Raw genomic sequence first — 22,191 nt, forward strand, 5'->3', positions numbered from 1 at the left:
GGACTAAATATTAAATATAATTAAACTTCAGAAAAAAATTACCAGTGATTTCAGTGGTTTCTCCATCTGTAAAAACTTATAACTAATACTGGATTTTTTACATGAAAAGAAAGCCCTCTGGTTTAACTTAGAAGGAATTCAAGGAGACCTTGTACACTGTGTGATGTGGGCTACAAGACCAGCTTCTCACAGTTTTCAAACTCTGCATTTGATAAATCTTCATCTGATAGAAGCATCTGAGGAGCTTGTCTGACCCACAGTATTTCTGCTTTCTTTCCAGGGTAAAGATGGCCCTCCGGGTCCACAGGGCCCACCAGGGTTGCCTGGACTTCCAGTGAGTACAATTCAGCTCCTTCTAATTCAATACATTAAACTGTTCATAAACACATAGGTGTGTAAAACAAAGAGGTGACATTTTTGAGGTGCTTTGAAAGCTATGCATGATCTGTAATGGTATCTGTCATGTTGATGCTATATCCTCACTCCAGGACAGTGGGAATGCTGTATTTAATCACTTTAAAGCTAAGTGTTAATTACCAGTGTGAAGCAGGTCTGTTCCTTATCTGCCTCCTCATTGGAAGAAATACTCTTATGCAGAGCACAAAAATCAACTAATAGTTCCAGTGTAAGGGCACAAAAATTCATAGACTGGAATACTGTCTTTATCTGAATCCACAGCTGAAATAATTCCTTTGCACTGACTCAAGTTCAAGTGCATCTTGGGCATAGACTCATCTCTTCTGGAAAATGTATTAGTACAAAATTTTGGGTTTTTTTAATCTGTCATAGGGATAGCACCGGAGCTATTTCTAGTGCAAAGTAGCCTAGCTAAATGAAGATAATGGCATTATAATGATTTATAATAGCTGTTTTTAGAATCCTGTTCTAAGACTGTTGGAGTGCTCTCCTTGCTGAAAAGGAGGAAACCCCTTAGACTTGCCATATTGGAAAGGAAAGCAGTTTATGCTGTTACAGTGGTGTGGCAAGGAGAGGTTAATGACTGAGCTACAGAAATAAGGCAGTTTTTGGAGGGTTAGGCAAACTTAAGTACAACATGATGAAGCAGAGTTGTCACTGTGAAACTCACACTGACAAAACCCACACCAATCTTCCCTATCGACTCCTTCCTTATACCCTGTTTTGCACTTCATTTACAGGGCATTGCTGGAAATGATGGCAAAGATGGCAAGCCAGGATCTCTTGGGGAACCGGTAATGTAATTTAAAACTGTTTCGCTTAGGCAGTCAGAGCCTGCATCCAGTTATTGCTTTTGGAGCTGCCTATCTATGGACTCGTTAGGCGGGGGCAGGGAGCCTATTTGCACCTCTCTTTTTAACACCAGAAGGACTATATTGTCTTGAGCAATTTATAAGAGTCACACACTAGCAATCTTGAAAAGAAACTGGGTTCTTTTACTTTTACAACTACCATAAATACACTAAAACTTAGTGATTCTACTTTTACAGCTACTGTAAATATTGCAGAGAAAGAAGGTTGTCTTGTAACATTAAACCTAGTGATCCATTTTTTGGACAGAAGATTATGGGGCATAAAATGTTTAGAAGAGGTGTCTTTAAAGAAGACTTTTTTGGATTGCTCTGTGACAGTTCTGTTCCAGGATTAGAGGTTTTTGTATTTGATTTTCTCTACTTAGTCTATATTTGCATTTGTTGAGGGGAAAAAGCTGAGCCATGAAGTTGTCAGCCAAAAGGAAATGTTAATAAATAGGGCAGTGAATGTTATTCCTTGCAACTGTGTTTGTTATACGAAGAATGTGCTTCCAGTGCCTGGCATTGCCAGCTTCTTTCTGTGACTGGTGAAATGGGACTTAGTGGTTCTGTGAAGAGCCAAGTCCCCAGTCATTAGGACAACGGGTACGTGGAGCAGCGCTTGTCACAGCGGCTGCAGACAGGTGTGTGCTTGCATCAAAACACCTGGTTTCTACATGCAGATGATGGTTTTGTATGTGCTTACTAGGTATTGGTGCGGTTCTGTGCATTACCCCTTCGACATTAAAACACTGTAAAGGTGCACCAGTCCAAAGATTTAAGCTGCCTTTGAACCCCAAAGGCTGCGTTCGTGACAGTGTGGGTAAGGGTATGTATGGGAAAGTCTGTCACTACTGTCCTCCTTGCGTGCTCAGACTCCAACATTGCTGGAGAAACCCTGGGCAATCACAGTTCCCAGTGCTGTTACATCTAAGGCAGAAGAGTAGGAGGTTTTCAACAGCAGAGAGATGGACCTGAGACTCTAACATGGACATGATTGTTTCCCATAGGGAAAGCCAGGAGAACCAGGGCTTCCAGGCCAGGAGGGTGCCAGAGGCTTACCGGTAGGTGCTGCTCTAAAGGGTTCAATCCAGTAACTCTTCTGTACTGTAGCCAGAAAGCTTTTGTTGGGCAGATGAAGGCCTTTACTGATGCAAACATATAATCAAAGAGCTGGCCTGGCTGAGAATAGTCATGGCATTGTGACTAAATAAATAAATAATCAACAAAAATCAAATACGGGCATTTCCAAATCCTTCACACTTGGAGAAGAGTAGGTCCCTTACCTAGAAGTTACAGCACATAACCTCATGACATCCCATCTACCAGAAGGCATGGTCACAGTTGTAGCCCTTGTGTTCTGTTACGCATCCTCTGAAAGGATGGGGACAATGAAATTTAGGGCTAAATAATCTATGGGCTGGTCCCACCAGGAATACACACAGTATAGCCTTGGTTTTCCAGCCTAAAGAGCTATGGAAAGGGCTTTTCTCTCCCTGTGACATGGCCCTTCCTAATCACTCCCTGGAACACGGGAGCTTAATGCTGACCATTCCCCAGTAATCTTAGGCAAAATTGGAAAGGTTATTAAGTGCGCATTCAAGCTAGAGTTTTCTTAGTGTTTCATGGATCAGAGTAATGGGTGATTGTTGCTTTCATTCTGTTTCGTAGGGTTTCAAAGGACAGAGAGGAGATACAGGTCCCCCAGGTCCCCGGGTAAGTAACACGTACCACATGCATGATGATCCTGTGGAGAAAGATTGTGTGAATTGAAGTTGACCTTTCTGATGCAATAGGTAAAAATGATGACAGGTCTGTGTTTAACATGTCTGTTTTCAACCACAATTCCATGGGCCATACCCATGACATAAAATCACAGCAGCTGTCTTCATTCCCTCTGCTGAAGTTCTGCTTCCAGGCAAGGTGAGGCAGCTGGTGGAGCTGAGTCCTCTGATGCTCCCTTTGAGATAGCCCTTTGTGAGATAGTTTCAAGGATGCCTCCATACCACATCCCTCTGGTACAAATATACAAGGTGAGGAACTCTACTGCACTTGGACAAGTATCAGTTCTCCTTCAAAAATGCCAAAGAAGTGCAAAGTAAGCTGAGGGACAAAACTTACAGAAATGAGAACAGAAATATCTCTAGCCCTTGGAGTTAGTTGCCTCTGGATCATAAAACCCAAAACTCAAATCCTGTATGAAAAGTTGGTCTCCTCTTAGTTCTGAGCAATGCAGTACAAAAAGCTCCTGGATGTAGAAAGTGGAATACAAAACTGAACGTCCTTCTGCCTAATTCTGGCTTTTTACAGGGAAATAAAATGCTCTGCTTGCAGGAGCTTAGCTGAAAAATCCAGTGCTGGAATTCCTCATCTCTTCCTCATTGCGGTAGTTTCTGTATCATGAATAGGCTGGTAGTTTTCAGTGACTGCACCAGCAGTAGCAAATATTCTGCTGGAAAGCAGTGCATTGCCCTGTGCATCACTTACAGAAGATGCTTCTGAGCTTATTTTTATAAGCTCCGTGTCATGTATGATGTACGAGGCTCTTGTTGGCTTTAAAAAGTTTTCACTGAGCTCAGTCCAATATTGCAGAAACTCCATACCACTTATAGTGCTGCTACTGATCTGTCTTTGACCTTGAGCTGGTATCTCTTTCCTTTTTGCTGAATTGCAGGGGGAGCCAGGTGTGACAGGTCCTGCTGGGCGTGAGGGGCCACCAGGGAAGGATGTAAGTGTACCATTTTGAGCAGAAACTAATCTCCTTCTCCCTGACACATGAAGTTTTTAATTCACAGCAACCCTGACCTCAAACAGCTACAGAAACTGCAATAAAGGGTGAATTACTGCAGCGGTGTGCAGGGAATGATTTGTGCAAAGATCATTAGGGTAACAAAGAATTTGAGGGCCTTTATCACCACTCAGCTCCTGACACTTAAATGTCAGATATATCTTTGGAAAAGCAAAGAAAGCTGCATTGTTTGAATCCCAGGCTGTGCTGCATAGCCATGTACCTGCTTTCTGTCACCCCTCCTAGCAGTGCTTCATTCTGCAGGTCCCACTGGGCCAGGTTCTGTCATGCTTCCTCTGCAAAAGCCATACCTTACTGCGTACGTAGCTCCACTGAAATCTATGAAATACCTATGGAATAAGATGCTGCTGCTCAGAGGAAAGAGAGATGGTACAAACGCATCCTCTGACATTATTAGTGTCAAATGCAGTCAGATAACAAAGTCCTGGGAGAGTGCAGCTGACGCGGGATCCTGCAGCAGCTGCTGAGCAATGTACCAAGAGGCTGATGTGCCATTGCCATGGGACTTGGGGAAGTGGTTTCTCATTTGCACCCCCTTGCATCACTGGAAAACTGTTGTGCTGTAAATGGTACCCTATAAAGTAAAATGGAAGACAGACCTTAGGGAATCTCTCAGAGAAGACAGAAGCAGGTCTTAATCCTCCCTCAAGAGAGAATAAAGTAGTAAATTCTTGAGAAATACTAGAGAGACTCTGTCCCTGAGAAATCCAGCTTTAAGATAACCTGATAATAATGGTTTCTGCCTGTAATCAGACTGTATTTAGTGACAGATGTTTAAAATTCAAAAGGCTGCTCTTCCTCATAGGTAACTGAAAAGGGGTAGTGAGACTTCTTTAATACTGTTTCCTCCTAATATGTGAACAGTAGGAACATTTTTAAATGCTTATTTACTTGCCTCCATGTCAGATCTTTCTCACTCACCAGAATACTTTTCTTCATTCCAGGGTGATACTGGTCCCATAGGACCACAGGGCCCCCGAGGACTCAGAGGGCAGCCGGTGAGTTTTCTCTCTATTTCTGGAGGTACATTGTGTATAGTGGGAATGTCCTGCACTCCAGAACTCTGGTTTGGAAGGAGAGTCTTAAGCAAGATTCAGGTGATGTTTGATTAAAACACATTGCCTACTTTGAGAAAGACAAATCAGAATTATATTGCTATAAACTGATGAAGACTTAAAATAGTGCAATGGAATGATGGTTGCTAACTCGGTGGGAAGAATATTTTAATGGATTCTGCCGGGACTGCAGTGTCAGAAGGGCTCGTATTCCAGTCCTGTCTCTGGCATCTCACTTGCTTCTCACATAGCCTCAGTTTTCAAAGGCAGACACTAATTGCAGGTGCCCAGTTTGAGATATGTGGGCTCCAGTTGTGATACTATTAATTTTTGTCATGCTCTCTGTAATTTTTTCTGAAAAAAAAAAAAAAAAAGCATAATTTTAGGAAAAGATTTGTTTAATTGAACACCTGTAGAGTTTTATTACAACTTCAGTGGAGAAATGGCAATTTAGTTGACATTTCAGAAAGTGTCATTTGGGATGGCTGAGAAATTACTTTTATTAATTTCATGGGGCTTTCAATTCTCTCTTAAAAATCACCCCTTTCCAAATTTGAGTGCAGGTCTCTGTTGCTGAACCTCGGCACACCTTTAATATGTTGCAATGAGTGATTTCTTTTCCTTATCGGAAGACCTGCTAGTGAAACAGATTCTACATTATGATTCCATAATCAGGGCAAGATGCTGATTTAGCCAGCAATGCCAGGAGCTGGAGTGGCAGGTCCCTCTGAGCTGCGAGGGTAGGGGTTTGAACTAGACTGCAGAAACATATGGACAGCTCCTGTGTCTACCTTGTAATTTATCTCATTATTCCTGTACTGCTGGCATCACTCACTAATGTGTCATGCCCCTGCACAACACTAGCAATGAATAAAAAGATTTCAGGAGACAGAAAATATCATAACTCCAGGCCATATTCTTCTTTGGAGAAGAGATACTTGGGGTTTTGTGTGTTGGAGGGCAAAGTATCAGTTTCTCTTGTTCTTCCTCTACTTTGTTTCTTCTCTAATAAGGAACATGAGGCAGGATTTTGAATATTGCCAGTAAAAGGGCTGGTCTTTATGGTCAACTCCAATGAAGGGAAAAACATCTCTGCATGGTGAGTTGGAAGGAGAGAGCAGCAGGGTATAGAATTTCATCTCACCAAACTTTAGTCCATGTAGATGGTCAGCTCAGCTACTTTGATAAGGAATGGTGAGAAACAGGTCCTTCGAAAGGATGATTTGGCTCATTCTGAGTTGTCTGGTGTTAGGCACATATCAAATGCTTCAGGGCTTTAGGACAAGTGTTTCTTTCCATTCTCCACAAAGGGGGAATCCTGAGATGATTAAAAAATAGATGCCTGGCCTCTGGACAGTGATTCAGATGATAGCCCTGAGAAGAGGATGGTAGGCAGTAATTTGCAGGACCTACCTCAGTCACTGGAGGGAGGAAGTTTTCTAACACAGGAAGGTGTGGGGGGATCTGGAGATATCTATCAGCTAGTGCAGAGCACTGTAACATTGATCAGTGAGTTGCCAACTCTGTCAGAACACTGATGACTTGGAGCAGCCATAGTAGGTTGCCCCATCCATCCAGGAGGATGCTGCATATGATAGGGATAAGGGTGAAGAAAAGGAGGAGGAGAAGGAGTCCTGGTTTGGTCCTCTTCAGACTAGGGGATTTGGGTCCACACCTCTCAATTTTTGTCCTGAAATGGGGTCAGCCATGCAATCAGGAATGCAGAAGTTGTGGGGTCAACTGGAAATAAGAGATCCTTACTCTGCAGTCTGCCAAGAGAGGAGGTTGGAGAATGTTAAAGAAATCCCTGCTGGTGTAGCAGTAGGTGGATATTTTTAATTGTAGTATAGGTTACTTAAAAACCTTTTTCCTTTTGACATAGGGCAAGAATGGATCACCTGGATCTGCAGGAGAACCTGGCCCAGCAGGTAACCCAGTAAGTACCACAAAGGGAAACTCATGCAGCAAGCAGTTATATCAAGGAGAGGTGACTGATGAAGTATAGATGGAGTGGATTATGTGTAGCTGCATACCGTTGTTGGAAGTTGCCATGTCTGAAGAGCAGTGATCTGAAAATCGCTGGCTGGCCATGACATCGAAGGGGGTTTGGCTGCTTTCCTAGAATTAAGCTGTTAGCTGGGTCATCATTTTTCCCAGCAAAAGTTAAGTGCTCACAGAAAAAAAAATGATTGATTACTTGATATGGAAAAAGGATTGGCATGCCTCATCTTCACCAGTAGATTTAATTTTGCCAAGCAGAGACTGTGCAGCCAGGAGGGAGTTGTCACAGGGAAGGAGAGGGCCTCGGGGAGTTGGCAGACTGCCGCTGAGGAACAGCAGCAGCAGAAAAATCCTCCCCAGGCACTTGGGGAAAGAGCAGACACTGGGCAGTAAACCAAGATCACAAAGCAGAATGAAACCCCCCTGGGGCCATCCTGTGTGGAAGAATGGCATGGTAATGAAGAGCTGTAAGGAGGACAGTGAGGAGTTGTTTGTTTTTTTTCTATTCTGCTGCTGAAAATTGTTCAGGATTCAGCAAATCCATGCAAATGTACCTTTCTGTCCAGTAGCATCTATTTCAATGCAGGGCTCTTCCCTCTCTTTGTCCACCTAGATGTTACAGTTTGCTGGGCTGTTAGATTCAGATAGAGACAGAGGCATAGCAAGAAAATCTGAAAAATTGCAGCAGGACTGCACTCTTTGTGACCCTTGCAATGCTGTAAAGCAACCTCAGCCTCACCACGGACTTGTGCCCTGAGTACCTATTGCTTTGCCTCAAGGATGTCTCCTCCTAAGTGGTCTCAGTGAAGCAAGCAACATCTTTCTGCATGGGAAGGTGATAACTCACAGATTACAGGTGGGGTAGGAGTGGTGCAGTCTCACAGCTTTTCTGCAGCCAAGAATTAGTGCTGCTGCTTTTTTTTCCTTGACGTAACTTCTTCTTACCTTCCTGGGACCACTGCCATTGCTTCTTACCCTGTGGATCCCTGCTGTTGCCTTTTCAACCTTCATTTCTTCTTCTCTTCACACCCACCCCTGTTCCCAATTCCTGTTACTGCTTTTTGGCTTTTTGGGTCTTCACCAGGCCACTGTGGCTTTGGGATGCCCTGTGAGTGCCAAATGGGGGTTATTTTTTAATCATGATTGTGTTATCACACTACCTAGACAGTCAGCTACTTACCCAGAGACTCACCAGGCAGCTTCCTGCACAAACACAGAACTACAGCCGTCTCTACTCCAGAGATTTACAGTCCAAAAATAACATAAGAGATTGAAAAAGGATGAAGTCAGATGGTAGAGAAAGGGGAAGCAATGAGACACTGTTGGTCAGCAGAACAGACAGTCATCTCATTAGTATCCTTCTCTGTCATTAAAATGAATCCTCTCGCTTTCATAAGGTTATTATGGGAAATATTTCTTTGTGCTATACACAAGTCCATTTATTTCCAGCCTTGTCTGGAAATGCACTAATTTCTTTCACAACATGGTGTGACAAGTCAATATATTATATTTCTATTTTGAAAAAAAGGAGAAGTGAGAAAGTTTATCATGGCAAAAGGGTTTCTTTTCCACCTTCACCATTGCTGACTTGGAAACACAAGGTAAAACCTGCCAGGAGCCTTTTCCTTTTGCGTCTGCTGTTTGACAGTGCCCATCCCACTTCACAGCTCATGCTTAAGCCTGCACACAGCAATGCAGCCCGGCCCCTGAAATCTCCAGGGCTGGTCGCGTACCAGAAAGCCGTGTGCTTTGTGCCTGTCAGGTTTGTTGCTGCTTACTTTACACATGACGGGCTTAAAATGAAGACAAGTTTTACTCTAAGAAGAAAAAGGGATATGTTCTGAATTAGAAGGTAGGGGACAAAGTCGTGAAAGAAAAGGTTAAAATAAGAGTAAAAAAAATTAGCAGAAGTGTATGTGAAATGGCTCTGTATCATGAACTGCCATTTAAGCTGCTCTGATCTGTAAGAAGAGGGGATAGTTTGGCAGAATATCACAAGTAAAAGGCAGACATTTTTTAAATTGAACCTGGAAATAAAAACAAAAAAGCAACTCAGTAGCTGTCTGTTGTTCGTTTTCTCAGATTTGAGCAGTATGACCATCTGCACTTTCCCTGTCGTCGCACATCACAGCGTTTCCACTCCACAACACCACCTTATAAACCATGCAGCGCCAGAATAGCCACTGAACATACCTGCTGTCACTTCCAGATTTGTCACTTCCTTTTCATCTTTTCACAGGGACCCCACATAGCTTATTAATAATGCAAACATGGTGTTTGCAATCTGCTTTTCTAAATGACTTTGTTCTTCCTTTCTTTGTCAAGTTTTGGGAGTCCTGCTGCTACACTGAAATTTCCCAGTTCCAATGTATCTGTAATATCTCTGGAAAGGAGATGTTGGAGAAAGGGCTGCTAGTGTCTGTCTTATTTCTGTCCTAAGGGTCCTAAGGGAAATAAAGGAGAAAACGGCAGCCCAGGACTCCCTGGCTTCATAGGACCTCGAGGACCACCTGTAAGTATGTCTGGGAATGGATTAGACCCACTAATTGCCTGCTTTTAAATGTTGGACTGATGAAGGTGGAAGATAGCCATCTTTAATTGGGTAAAAAACATAGGCAGGAGATTTGACAGATCCAGAAACAAAACTCCTTACTTCTAAAGGAAGCTGGACTGAAAAAATAGCATCTTTCTTATGGACAAACATCCATAATCTCATTTACTGTGCTGGTACCTGTCAGTCAGCCCTGATAATGTGTGCATTAATCAGGCTGGTCTTCTTAATATGGGTATGGGGTATTTAAGTTACTCAGACTATATGTCTGCATGGACCCCAGAAGGGTTAAATAGGGAAATTTTCAGTGCTGATAATAATATAGGTATTTTACCAGCAACAGAGGTAATTAAAGTATTCACATATCTCCCAAAGTGATCTAAAATAATACCTATACACGTGAAAATATCACAGCCTTGAAATCCAATATTTTTAGCCCTTCCAATGGGAGTAAAATATGTTACATTCCACTAGAAGGGTGGAAAAGGTGAACATTAGGTAAATATTTTTTTTCTAGCTCTGTTGTGATTTAAAATGAGACTTAAAAGGTTTTCATGTGAATCTAGCAGAGCTGAATCTTCCATAGGATGATTCTTTTAATCTTTTTTTTTTTTTTTTTTTTTTTTTTTTAATGATTGGAAAGGGAGTTTTGTGATGAAAAGAGAAAGAAATATTTCTCTGGAAAATTAATTTAAAGCAGCAAATGTGGTGGCCATTTAAAACTGAAGTGACCCTAAGGAATACTCAAGTGAGTCTGATGCTGCCTAATTTGGAGCTGATGTGATCGCACATCTGTGATTAATTACATTGCTCATGCATACATGGATGTATGCTAGCACTGTCAAAGTTGTTATATCTGTTTCCAGGTTATGGGAAAAATTCCACCTGCATGCACACATTATAGATATGATCATGTGTGTGGATTGTAAACGGACCATAAAAATGAATCTTTCCATTCATCATATGGGAAAGTGGGCAGAATTTTAGCAATAACTAGTGTAATGTTTGTTTTGCTTTATCAGTGCCTTTCAGGACTGCAGTGACTTTTTTTTCACTGAAATGCTAAAATGCAAAGATTGTATTGCCTAATTATCACATTATAAATGCAGAGTATAGAAAAAAAAAATCCTAATAGGGTGCTTGTTTAAATTCAGGTTATTTGATATTGGGGGTTGGACTAGATGACCTTTAAAGGTCCCTTCCAGCCCAAACCATTCTAAGATTCTATGGTTCTATGATATAGTTCTGAAACACAGGCAAGCTGTCAGGCTCAAACTTGCTTTATCACTGGCTCTGTATCCATTATCTCAGCTGGTGTAATACAAAATGATAACTCTTCTTACAAAATACACTTCCTTTACATCTTTAAACTGTTATGGCTATAACAATGGCACTGCTTAAGCAAAACCAGCCCACGTAAAGTGTATGAAGCTTTGTGAAACTTCTGTAAGAAAAATGAATAAAATGTATTGAAAGCAGGAACACGCTTTCAATGAAACATCTGTCCTGATCTTGGCTGGTTCAGAAGAAATTACTTCCTTTTATTTACAAACATTTACACGTATGCAGCTTTACTGAAAAAATGCTTTCTAAATAGTAGGATGTGTCTTTCCAGGAATGACCTGTAGCGATAGGCTAAGGATAAATCATCCAAAACCGCTGCTGTGTAGCAGAAAGCTTGGGCTCTAAACAGAAAACAAGACTTGTGGTTATTATGTAGGGTCTTTCTTCCAACTCCTTGCAGTGCAGTGCTAAATTCACTCTCTGTATCTCTCAGGGAGAACCAGGAGAGAAAGGATCTCCCGGAAAAGAGGTAAGTTAAATTCCCAATTGTTTCAAAGTAGGGCTTGTGTCTTGGGAAAAAAAACATCAAGGATGCTACCTGGGTTGCAATAAATGGATTTTTTTTTCTTGAATTGTTGATACATGAGAGCAAACAGGGAGCTCTCAGGAATCTGTGGGATTGACAGGGAAAGAAATTTTCCCCAGGTCATAAGAATCATTGTAAAGGCATACGCTTTTTATTTACTGTTATTATGGATAGCTCTCTCATGCTCACCCTTATTTTGTTGCAGGGTGCACCAGGGAAACCAGGTGAAATTGGCTCCAAAGGAGAGAGGGTAGGTTGGAGAATATTATTAGTTATTTCATTACATAAAAATAAAGAGAACTATTTTGAGTTAGGGGCCAAGGAAGGGGTCATTCAAGAGTGAAGCATGGCCTGTGGAGATCTGCCATGGTCCCCACCCTCCCAGCCCTCTCTTTAATCATTCTTCATCAGTAATAACTTGTGGATCATTTGTAATGCACCAGATGTCGTATTCAGTAACTTTGCCAGCTCAGCTCTTTGTGTTTCGCTGTGCTTGGAAATCAGAAGTTTGCCTCTTTTTTTTTTATTTTTTTTATTTGCCTTTTTGTTTCTTTCACTTAGGGAGAGCCTGGCATCAAAGGCGAAAAAGGCCCTCGAGGAGAAAAGGGCCCTCCAGGTGATCCTGGGATACCTGGTCATAAAGGTCATCCAGGACTGATGGGTCCCCATGGACCCCCAGGAGACACTGGACAAGTTGGACCTCCCGGTCCTCCAGGACAGCCAGGATTTCCAGGACCAAGGGTAAGTCTGCCAGAGAAGGGCTTTGCACAGTAATTTTACTGCCACAGTGCCTGATCAGAAAAGTGCCTAAGTAAGACTGATAGAAACCAGAGCAAGTGTGTGTTATAATGGGGAGGCAGCGTTTTTATCTCTTGATACATAAAAAGGAGAGCTATAGCATATCTCAGGGACATGTTGTGGGGGTGTTGGATTGAACTTCAGGAGAGCTGAGCAATCCAGACCTATAGCCAGGGCGGCCAGTCCCTGACACCTTATACCCCTAAAAGCCTAAATCAGGTCATGTGACTATGGCCATGGGTCTGGAGTCTAAAAATCTTCTTTCTATGAGGGTGTTAATGCATGGCATTTTGTACGGAGGTCTTATGCCTTCCTCTGCTGCTGGTTGTTATGAGAGACAAAATGCTGAGCTGTGGAAAGGTCATTGCTCTATTCCTGGAAATCCTGGAGTCAGCTCATCAGAATTCATGAAATCCTATTTTTGTTTAATATTCTCTTTTTTTTTTTTTTTTTTCCCTAACGGGAAACAGTCTCGCTACTGAGAGTGCCTGAGGGTAATGTATGTAGAAGAATGAGAAAAACTACTAACACTAGTGAAGCTGTTCTGCCCATCCTGAGGATGAATTTGAGATTACCTCAGAGGGGAATAAACAGTGAAATAATCTCTGATGTAAAAGCTGGGTACATTTTAGACAAAGCATTTCTTTTTCTGTCTTAACAACATAGAAATTTGATGAAATCCAGTCACGATTATGGAGGCTTAATGCAACTAATAGGGTTAAAACTTGAAAAGATAATTTGTAAGCCTTCAAAGTATGTTCCACAATCATGTTTACTTGCTGGGATGTTCACTAAGAGCCATCCCAAATGGTTAGTACTTAACTGCAAAATTGTTTCTTTTGTCACGAACAAACACATCTTCTCATGCAAAATTTGTGTTGGGAAGAAGGCAGCAAATAGACCAACTCTGTACTTACCAGCAATGTTATTAGTTAAAATTGAAATGTCTCTTAGCTATTTAGTAAAATCTAAATTTCTTAATGAAGAGTAACTTCTGATTCAGAAGACCTGATAAGGTTTTTATAAACATAGAAGACACAGACTGCATCTTTGTTTGTTAAAAGGACAAGTGTGAGGGAAAAGTAACCCTTTCATGAAAATAGCTCATACACAAAAGAATGCAGTCTTTTGGTTGTCCAGAAGTATTTTCAAAACTGGCAGAAATTCAAAGAATAATTTTAGCCAAAAAATGAAAAGTGTATTTCAAGTGAAACATCTCACTTTACGATTTACAAAGGAAAATATTTGATCCTGCGAATTCAAAATGGTTTATTTTTTAAATATAGCTACATTTTTCCTTCTGACTTTATGCAAAGTCAAGAGTCTGGTTACTCTAAAACGACTTTTTTTATTTTCTTAGAAAGCCACAACTTGAAAAATTCTCCTTCCACTTACCAAAAATGCTTTCATCATTTTTTCAGTTGCATCATCCAGAGTTGTTTTTCACATAGCTTTGAGTTTTGACAGCTATTACAGCTGTTCAACAGCAATGTTACACAAAAGAGCTGAGAGAGGGGATGAAAGATACTGTCCCTTGGAGGCTCGGTAGGGGACCAAGACCAGGCAGCCACATCCCCTGTCTCCTTTCAACAGCCTGAAATCAGGCAGAACCTTGTACTTTTTTGGAAGAATGGGTATCATGTGAGTAAACTGTCTTCTGTTCCGTGAGATAAGGCCTGTTGGCAGGTGATGCATCCAGTATGAGTGTTTATAGCAAGTCTAGATACCCACCTTAACTACCCTGGGGGCACACATGCTTGTCTCTGCAACGAAACATGCAATGCTGAAAAAGGAGGTAGGCTTTCCATTATCATCTAGTAGGACAGAGAATGTCTCCTGATTTGATTTCTACTACTTCTCCTATGAGTGTATAGGAGGGAGATTTTTCTCTAGGAAGGAGACGGGGACAGTGTCCCAACTATGCCCTCTGACCAGGCTCCCTGCTTACACCGTTGAGCCTAACTTGCCAGCAGGTTGGGAACTGTGGATGTTTTGAGTGCCTTTACATTCTTCCTTCAGGCAGTCCCTGCAGCCCTGTGTATCCTGTGGGTGATGAAATGCAACCCACTAAACCCTTTGTGGAGGGTTTAATTTGCACATCCCCTGGCTGTGATTATTATATCTTGTTATTGCTGTGATTATTACTCTCTAGGGGGAACCCCCATCTCTAGAGACTTTAAGAAGGCTCGTTCAAGAGGAATTAGCCAAGCAGCTAGATGGTAAGTAATCAGCTCTGGGAAGCCAGAAGGTATATCTGAGACTATGAAAGATAGATAGTTTCCATAGCTGTGGTGGCACCTGAACATCTCCTGCTTATGGAAGGCCCTGTTGCAACAAGCCTGTCTGGAAGGAGGAATGTGTAAAATGAAATGTGCTTAGCAGGCTTTACCGTTCCCCAAGCTTGATGTTCCCAGCAACAGCACAGGGGCTTTCCCTCTTCTTCAACACAAGGCCATTGCCTGTGCTAAGCACCTCATGGATTTTTGCTACCAAAACAGCTTTGCTGCATGATTTTTTCCTGCAGATGCCTGGGCTGAGATGGTAGGACAAGAGAAGATACAAATTCAAACAGATTAATTTAGGGGCCTGGAAGAGAAAGTAATCAAAGCAGGACGTAAACTTTCTTCTGAGGTCCCAGCTGGAGGAGAAATATTCCTGATTTCTGGGTGTGATATTTGACACTCATCAGTATGAGAAGAGGAGGTGGAATGGATGTGGGCTGCTGCTTCTCTTAAAGTACATGAATTGCAGACCACTATTGACCCCATCTACAGTGAAATGTAGAGCTGTAGAGCTTCTTCTCACACAGCTCTTGGAGCAGATGACGTATAGTTGCAGGCATTTTCCTCCATGCTAAAGATCATGGTTCAATGCAGTGATTTATTTGAAGGATTTTATTTACACCCTCTCAGACTTCAAATTCCGTGCCAATCTAAAAGCATTCAAGATTTTGGATCAATGAAGAGAAGATAGAAAACTCTTCTCCCTCTATTCTGTAGGACGTTTTTGTGATGCTGAGTATGTCTTAAGAGCTCTCTAGGCTGTTCAGGGTCTTAATATGGAAGTGGCAAGCAATGTGCTTGCTTGGAAATTGGAGAATATGCTGATGCAGGGAGCTGCCTTAGATACAGTTTCTGACTTCACAGCCAGAGATGGGTACATTAGCTTTAACTCCACATGTGTAACAGCCCAGAACAAGAAAAGTAAGCTTTGTCCCTACAGATTAGCCATGTAGCATCTTGCTCTGTGTAGCAGAAGCAGTGGAAAGAGGCTCTTGTTTTCAGAGAAGCAATGATTCCAGTTTGACAGAAACCCACCAGCTGCAGAGCTACAGGAAAGGACATTTCAGATCCTTGGTGGACAACAAGCAGAGGGTGAGAGAAGTGCTTAGGATTAAGTATGAAATTTAGGAGAAGTTTAAAGATACTGAGAAATGAGGTTTAAATAATTTAGAGAGGATCAGGGAGGCACCATGATGGCTTATGGGGAAGGACTGTGTGGAGCGAACAAATGGGTGGCCCTGAAAAATTGATCTGTGACAATACTTGGACTTTACTGTGCCACTGGTTCTGGCTCTCCATCTCTGGGAGCACTGACCTTCTAGTCTAACAAACCCATTTCCCTCTCTTCACAGCAAAGTTAGCCTATCTCCTGGCTCAGATACAGCCTGCACATGTAAAAGCGTCCCATGGCAGACCAGGACCTCCTGGTCCACCTGGGAAGGAAGGACTTCCAGGAAGAACTGGCCCTCCAGGAGAGCCTGGCCGGCCTGGACAGACTGGGTCTGAAGGGCCACCTGGACCGATTGGTCCCAAAGGTGAGTGAAACTTGGTGTGTTTGGGCAGTCTGATAAAAGGATGTGTCCATCACACCTCTCCTGTTAGTAGCATCTAAATGGTCCTCAAAATGTATGTGTTAGAAGCAGCCTCAGTCTGTTGAACCAGAGGTGGTGAATGTGACCAGCAATTGCTGGTGTGTTCCAAATGGAGTGGGGCAAATCTTCATTCCCACTTAATGTCCCATCTCAGAGGACTGGCCACAATTATGAACTATTTTTAGCAAATATATTGGCTTCAGTGTGGATGGAAGACCTATGGTAGTGTTCTTCAGTTCCGTAGATCATGCTCATCAGTTCATTATTTTTCTTTCCCTCTCTACAGGAGAAAGAGGAGCAAAGGGTGAGAAAGGAGACACTGGTGTTGGCCAACGAGGGGAAATAGGTCCTCCAGGAATTCCAGGTGTGTTTATTCAGAACAACCCACAAAACACATGACTCAGAATGGCTACAAGGACACAGGTCTCTGCCATATTAGAGAGATGATCAGGATAACATAAACATGGCATACACAATTGCTGTAGAAAATGGCCCAAAGGGAAGAAATATATCACTACCATCATATCTGGCCACCTTTGTTTCCTCAGTCTGATTGACAGGTGTAATGATCCATCTCAGTAACAGCTAGGTTAACTGACCTTTGGGGCAAATCCAAAGCGAAGCTTTAATTACTAGATAAACTACGAAGTGTCCTATCTGCCCTTGCCAAAATCTTGTTGTGACCAAGCTGAACCCAGAGATCCAGGCAGCTTCAGATGTTATAAAAGGTCATATCCAACACCTGTGCCTCAGGCATACAGCTCGTGCTTTACCTTTGCTGACAAAGAAGCAGCAAATATATTTTGTTTCTAATTTGAAATTAGGAGCCATTAATCAGTTTTGCCTTCACCCTGCTTTGTTGGGGGAGGAAAATACGGGAAACCTTCATAACTCCATGGTCTGCATTTGGCATACTGGCCCTGCATTGCCTTAAAATAACAATGGACCCATTATGCCTCGTACGAATGAGTTATCTTCCAAAGCTGGCTCTTGCCTCAAGCTTCCCATCCTCACCTGCTCTCTATGAGGGCTATATGTCATTACTTGGGTCGTACAGCTGCACAGCTTCAACGTGGTGATAGAGGAAGAGCAGCCACAACAAGAGTTTTGCAGCCCAAGGGTGCCACGGGGGTGGAAATTTTTCTTTCAGAGGAGACATGCTTGTCACATCCTTGTAGACACATGCTAGCCAGACCCAAATCTGTGGAAGCTGATGTCGGCATCCCCATTTGGCAGCAAAGCCATCTCCTGTGATGTTACACTGCTGAGTACTGCACCCTGGGGGTGTCACTCACCAAGCGCATTTTGTTTTTATTTTAGGCCTCCCGGGGGAGCCTGGCTATGCCAAAGATGGGATGCCAGGACCACCCGGCCCTCAAGGTGAAACTGGTGCACCGGGTCTCACGGGTCCACAAGGACCTCCAGGAGCCAACGGACAGTGTGACCCCACTCAGTGCGCTTACTATGCAAGCCTGGCTGCTAGACCCGCCAACGTCAAAGGCCCCTAGCATGCAAGGAATATCCCAAGACTTGTTTTTAAAACTTGAATTCATCGCACCTGCCAAGAGCTCTCAGATGTCTTCAACTGTGTTTCTTTCGTGGGTGGCCTTCTAAAGCCAACAAATGCTGCCGGTCGGTCAGATTATTTTTATGAATTATAATTATTATTGTTATTATCTTTGATGTGATATGTGAATTTGTTTTTGTTTTCTCTAACATCAGGGCATATTACAACATTAAAAAGAAGTGGGTTTTTTCCTCTTTGGAAGAGCATACAGTATTGATGCATTGTGTAGCTGTTTATGCCAAACCATTCCGATGACAAAATTTGTGTCTGTTATCTGGTTAATTTGTTCCAAAGCTTTACCCCTCACCCTTGAAACTGAAATAAAATCCTGCACTGTGCAGCCTGGGGCATTAACTGTGAGACACAGGCTGATCGCAAGATTGGTGGTGCTATCTGCCATCCACATGGAGGGGAGGAAGGCAAAGCCATGCCAAAGCTGGAGAAGAGGTCTCCAGGACATTCAGCTCTCAATGGACAGACAGTTATGAACAGCTCATGTGTGTTTCCCAGAAATTCCCTATTAAATTTAATGTTCTTCTACCCATAAGTGAATCTGTATCTTATAGGAGCTACTTTTTATGGGACCATGTGGGATCTCACAGTAAAACCTGAAGAGACCACAGAGATGATCTAAACCTCCTCACTGCTCCCTGTGCAAGAACTTCAGTACTCGGAGGGTTTGGTCCTACCAGATGGAGCTTAGCTTCCTTCTGTCAGGGAGACGGCTCTGCAAAAAGCCACAACACTGTCCTCTGTCAGCTCAGGGATGCCAAATCCCCTTTTCATTGTCAGTGCACACACAGATCCCTACCACTGCTTCACCCAAAAATCAGCCAGAGCAGCACAGAAAATCACCTGGCTTTAAAAATCTCAGAAAGCCAAGTGTGACCCAACTTCACCATTTTGGATTGTGATTATAAATCCACTGTGATTATAACTTGGCAGGGTTGTGTTTTAGAGGGTAAGTGAGAAGTTGCAGGCTGGTCTAGGAGCAGGCTGATCTCTGATAAAAGGGACAGAACAAAGAGGTCTTCAGAAACCCAGAGGCAATTTAGTTTGAGGGTGAAAGCAAAAAGTCAGACACTGTCCCTTTTCCCCTATCAGTTAATTGCCAAAATTAACTTGAGAATGCAAAGAAAAAGTAAAGAGGGGATGGAGTCTGAAAAGACCTTCACAATAGGCCATTTGTGAGTTTAACCCTCTGACCAAGACAATTCCACCCACAAAGGTGTGGATCTGAGAGGTAATTAGGCCTCGGACATATGTGCCAGCCAGCAAAGCAGCTGCATTTTCAAAACTCTTCTGCACAAAGCAGTTTGTATTGAGAGATTGGAGTAATGAACCTGACACAGGCACTAAGCGCTGAATGTGTTTGGAAATCTCATCAGGTCTTTTGGAGATGGAAAAGGGGCATCCTGCCCTGCTGGCATGTTCACCATATGGCATGGTGCTTCCAAGCTGGCTAAGCTGAGCATAAGCCACAGCTGTCTATAACCACCCCAGAATCAGACTCCACTGCTAAAGCTTAGAGATAACCATTTGCCAGCCTTGGAGTCTTTTTCTCGCCCAGTAGCAGCTGAAATTGGCCCCTGCTTTACTGAAAAATGAAATTAAATAATATGTTCACATGCCAGGGTTAAACAAAATCTTTACTGTGTAGCTCTCAGTGGTGCTATTCTTGCTATTTCCTATGCAAATAAACTCTTTGATTTGATTTTACTGTGTTTCTTGCTATGGAAAGACGAATCAAAGTGAAAATATCATGAAGTGAAAAGCTCACCACTTTTAAGTAACTCTTAGTGGTATATCTGTTACTGTTACTGTACTACATCTTAGGTCAGCTTGCTATATTTCAGTATTAAGCAAGCATGTTGATCACTTCGTATTTAACTATCTTTTTTCCTAGTCTAGAATGAGTGAGATTTGATCCCTCCAGTGGTGAGGCAGAACAGGTTTTCTACGCAAGAGATATACCTCCCAACACGGCACGAGAGATCGTTTTGAATAAATGTGATGGCAATGAGCTAGTTTTATGGAGGTCAAACATGTTAACTGGACCATGTTAGTGTGACATTCAATTCCTTTCATGATGGTGACTCCTCAGCCTCTGTAGATTGTCTCTCATCATGTGTGTCTGCATGTGCCATGCATGGCATGGACTTTAATACACTCCAGTGCACCATGCGAAGGGCAGATACGTAACGTTGTTCTGTTAAACAAATTTCAGGGTCTTTCACCCCTGTGAGATCATAGAATCGTAGAATAGTTTGGGTTGAAAGGGACCTTTAAAGCTTATCTAGTCCAGCCCCCAATGGGTGAGATGGTACAGTGGCATCTAGTTGAAGGAGATCTAAGGGTTTTTTTGGATAACCGTTTTCATTGAATGTCTGTTGGAGCCATTGCCAAGAGTCTGTGTTAGGAACATAAGGGACACACCTGTATGTTTAATAGCAATTAAAAGATCTGCACGGGTTAGGCACAGACTATGGCTCTGCAGCTTCTCCACCCAGAAAAGCGGACGCAGCCTAATTCCCTTTGCTCCAAGATATTCCCTAGCACATGGTTGTCTGTTCAGTCCGTTCCTGGAGACACCCCAGACTGTCTCTGTGCCCTGAATTCAGTGGGTGCCATTTCCCTGGTTTTTCTCAAGTCTCATTTTCTCTCCAGCCAGTTAAATGACATTTATCAAGCATAATCTGTTGCTAGCGAGAGGAGTACAAGCCACATGCTGCAGACCCAGATCAGCACCTGTGTTTATAGCCACCCAGTTCCTATGGGTATAGTCATCAAAGGGAGGCTTCTATAGCTGCCCCCTCTTACAGAAGCAAGCCCTATGTGAATGTGCCTAAAGTCGCCTGCAATAAAAGGTAAGAAAGAAGGGTGTATTTGCAGGATTTCTGCCCTGCAAGTTCAAACACCAAAAGCTGCAATGGTTTTTGCCTCAGTCTGTTCATGGATATTTGCAGTCTTTGGAAAGGTGGCCTGAGATTACTTTCCAAATTAGATCTGCCATCTGGGCAGACAGTAAACCTACAAGTACAGCCCTGGGCATGGTCAGAAGCTGCCCTCCAGAAAATGCAGATGCAACTGTGCCTGAGCAGGTGACTGTGTGTGCTGGAAGGTGACAAGCAGACGTGTACTGTCTGTCCAGCGTCTTCCAAGGTGACCGTGCAGGCAGGAGGTGGCAGATAGGGCAGGGACAGTGCTGATGGCCTCTCCTCTAACAGCTCTTGAATAAGGGAGGGCTTTTGCATCTCAATGTTCCTGTCCCTGCAAAAAAGCAGTTTGTACATCGCCATAAAGTCTGTTCACCGAGTCTGAGGTTTAAACCCAGGAATACACTGATATTTTTGTTGGATTTTATTTTGGCTAGTCCTGTGGTAAAAGAAGATATACTGTTAAAATGGCATTAGGGAGCCAGACAATGTATTATTTACATATTAAAAAGGTGTTAATGGCACATGGGTTTTATGGCATCACTGTGGGTTGTTTTTTTGTTTTAAGTCAAGTGTGTAAATTATTGCAATTATAGCAAACAGACCATTATTCCATTAAAATTTTTGCCTGTCAAATAAATAAATTTAAAAAAGACAACAAAACAAAACAACAGGACCATTTGGGGAAAACATTTTTGTGTGTTAAATTATTTAAGAATTTATACTTGTTTTCTAAACAGTTTTGAATTAATTGCTTTTTGGAAGCTGTAGCAAGGAATGGATTATTTCCCTTCTTTGCCACTTGTGAGTGGCTCTTCTCAGTACAGCCTTGTGATGCTGTTTTCCTGAGCTGTCCTTTTCCCACCTCTTGTTGTTAATATGGGATAGTTAAACTGCGTAAGGCTGAATTCTGTTCTACATGTTAATTTGGAGATGTGTAATCAAAGCAAGACTGCTCTGTTAAGGACTAAACCAAATGTTTGTGTTTTTCTCCAGAGAAACAATAAAAATGCTGTAGCGGCTAAGCCCAAGCTCTGTGCTCTGACCACAAAACTGGCTGGGAGATAAGCACAGCTTTTACATTCTGGGCAATTTTTAAAAAATAATAATGAAAATTAAAAACAAAACAAAACAAAACAAAAACAAAAACCAAGAAAGAAAATGGAGTTTACTGATGGCTCAGTCTTTTAATGTGGAAACTGGCCAAGCTCTGCCCTGTTATAGATTGCATTTTGGCAGCTTCTAGAGCAGGACTTGATGCCTAAGCATAGCTGGGTATCACCATCCGACAATGTCTTGGGTGCCAGAGACACCAACAGGGAACTGGCAGGTATGATGTAGGATCTAGGGGAGTCTTTCCAGATCTGCAGTGGGTGACCCTAAGGGAGGTTATATATCACATCAAATGATGTAAGATGCTTATGTCTAGGTACCTGAATCCCATGCTCAGTCTCTCACAGTG

General features: G+C 42.5%; 1 protein-coding gene across 3 annotated transcripts in view; it reads left to right on the forward strand.

Moving 5' to 3' along the window:
• The window catches only part of COL22A1 (collagen type XXII alpha 1 chain), a 225,103-nt gene extending 203,811 nt beyond the window's left edge, over positions 1–21,292 (forward strand). The window contains exons 51-65 of one of the 3 annotated variants that reach the window (XM_082320514.1): positions 281–334; positions 1,158–1,211; positions 2,279–2,332; positions 2,940–2,984; positions 3,943–3,996; positions 5,022–5,075; positions 7,015–7,068; positions 9,574–9,645; positions 11,462–11,497; positions 11,760–11,804; positions 12,116–12,295; positions 14,505–14,571; positions 15,987–16,169; positions 16,513–16,590; positions 17,547–21,292. In XM_082320514.1, the coding sequence (XP_082176640.1) occupies positions 281–334; positions 1,158–1,211; positions 2,279–2,332; positions 2,940–2,984; positions 3,943–3,996; positions 5,022–5,075; positions 7,015–7,068; positions 9,574–9,645; positions 11,462–11,497; positions 11,760–11,804; positions 12,116–12,295; positions 14,505–14,571; positions 15,987–16,169; positions 16,513–16,590; positions 17,547–17,734 (1,218 nt within the window). In that variant the 3' untranslated portion in view covers positions 17,735–21,292. Of the gene's footprint in view, positions 1–280; positions 335–1,157; positions 1,212–2,278; positions 2,333–2,939; positions 2,985–3,942; positions 3,997–5,021; positions 5,076–7,014; positions 7,069–7,746; positions 7,990–9,573; positions 9,646–11,461; positions 11,498–11,759; positions 11,805–12,115; positions 12,296–14,504; positions 14,572–15,986; positions 16,170–16,512; positions 16,591–17,546 lie in introns of those variants that run through there. The other 2 variants (XR_014229069.1, XR_014229070.1) reach the window with 2 other exon arrangements.
• Positions 21,293–22,191: the final 899 nt, after the last annotated feature.

The sequence above is a fragment of the Platalea leucorodia genome, assembly GCF_965183815.1.
Source record: "Platalea leucorodia genome assembly, chromosome: 1".
NCBI classification, from domain to species: domain Eukaryota; kingdom Metazoa; phylum Chordata; class Aves; order Pelecaniformes; family Threskiornithidae; genus Platalea; species Platalea leucorodia.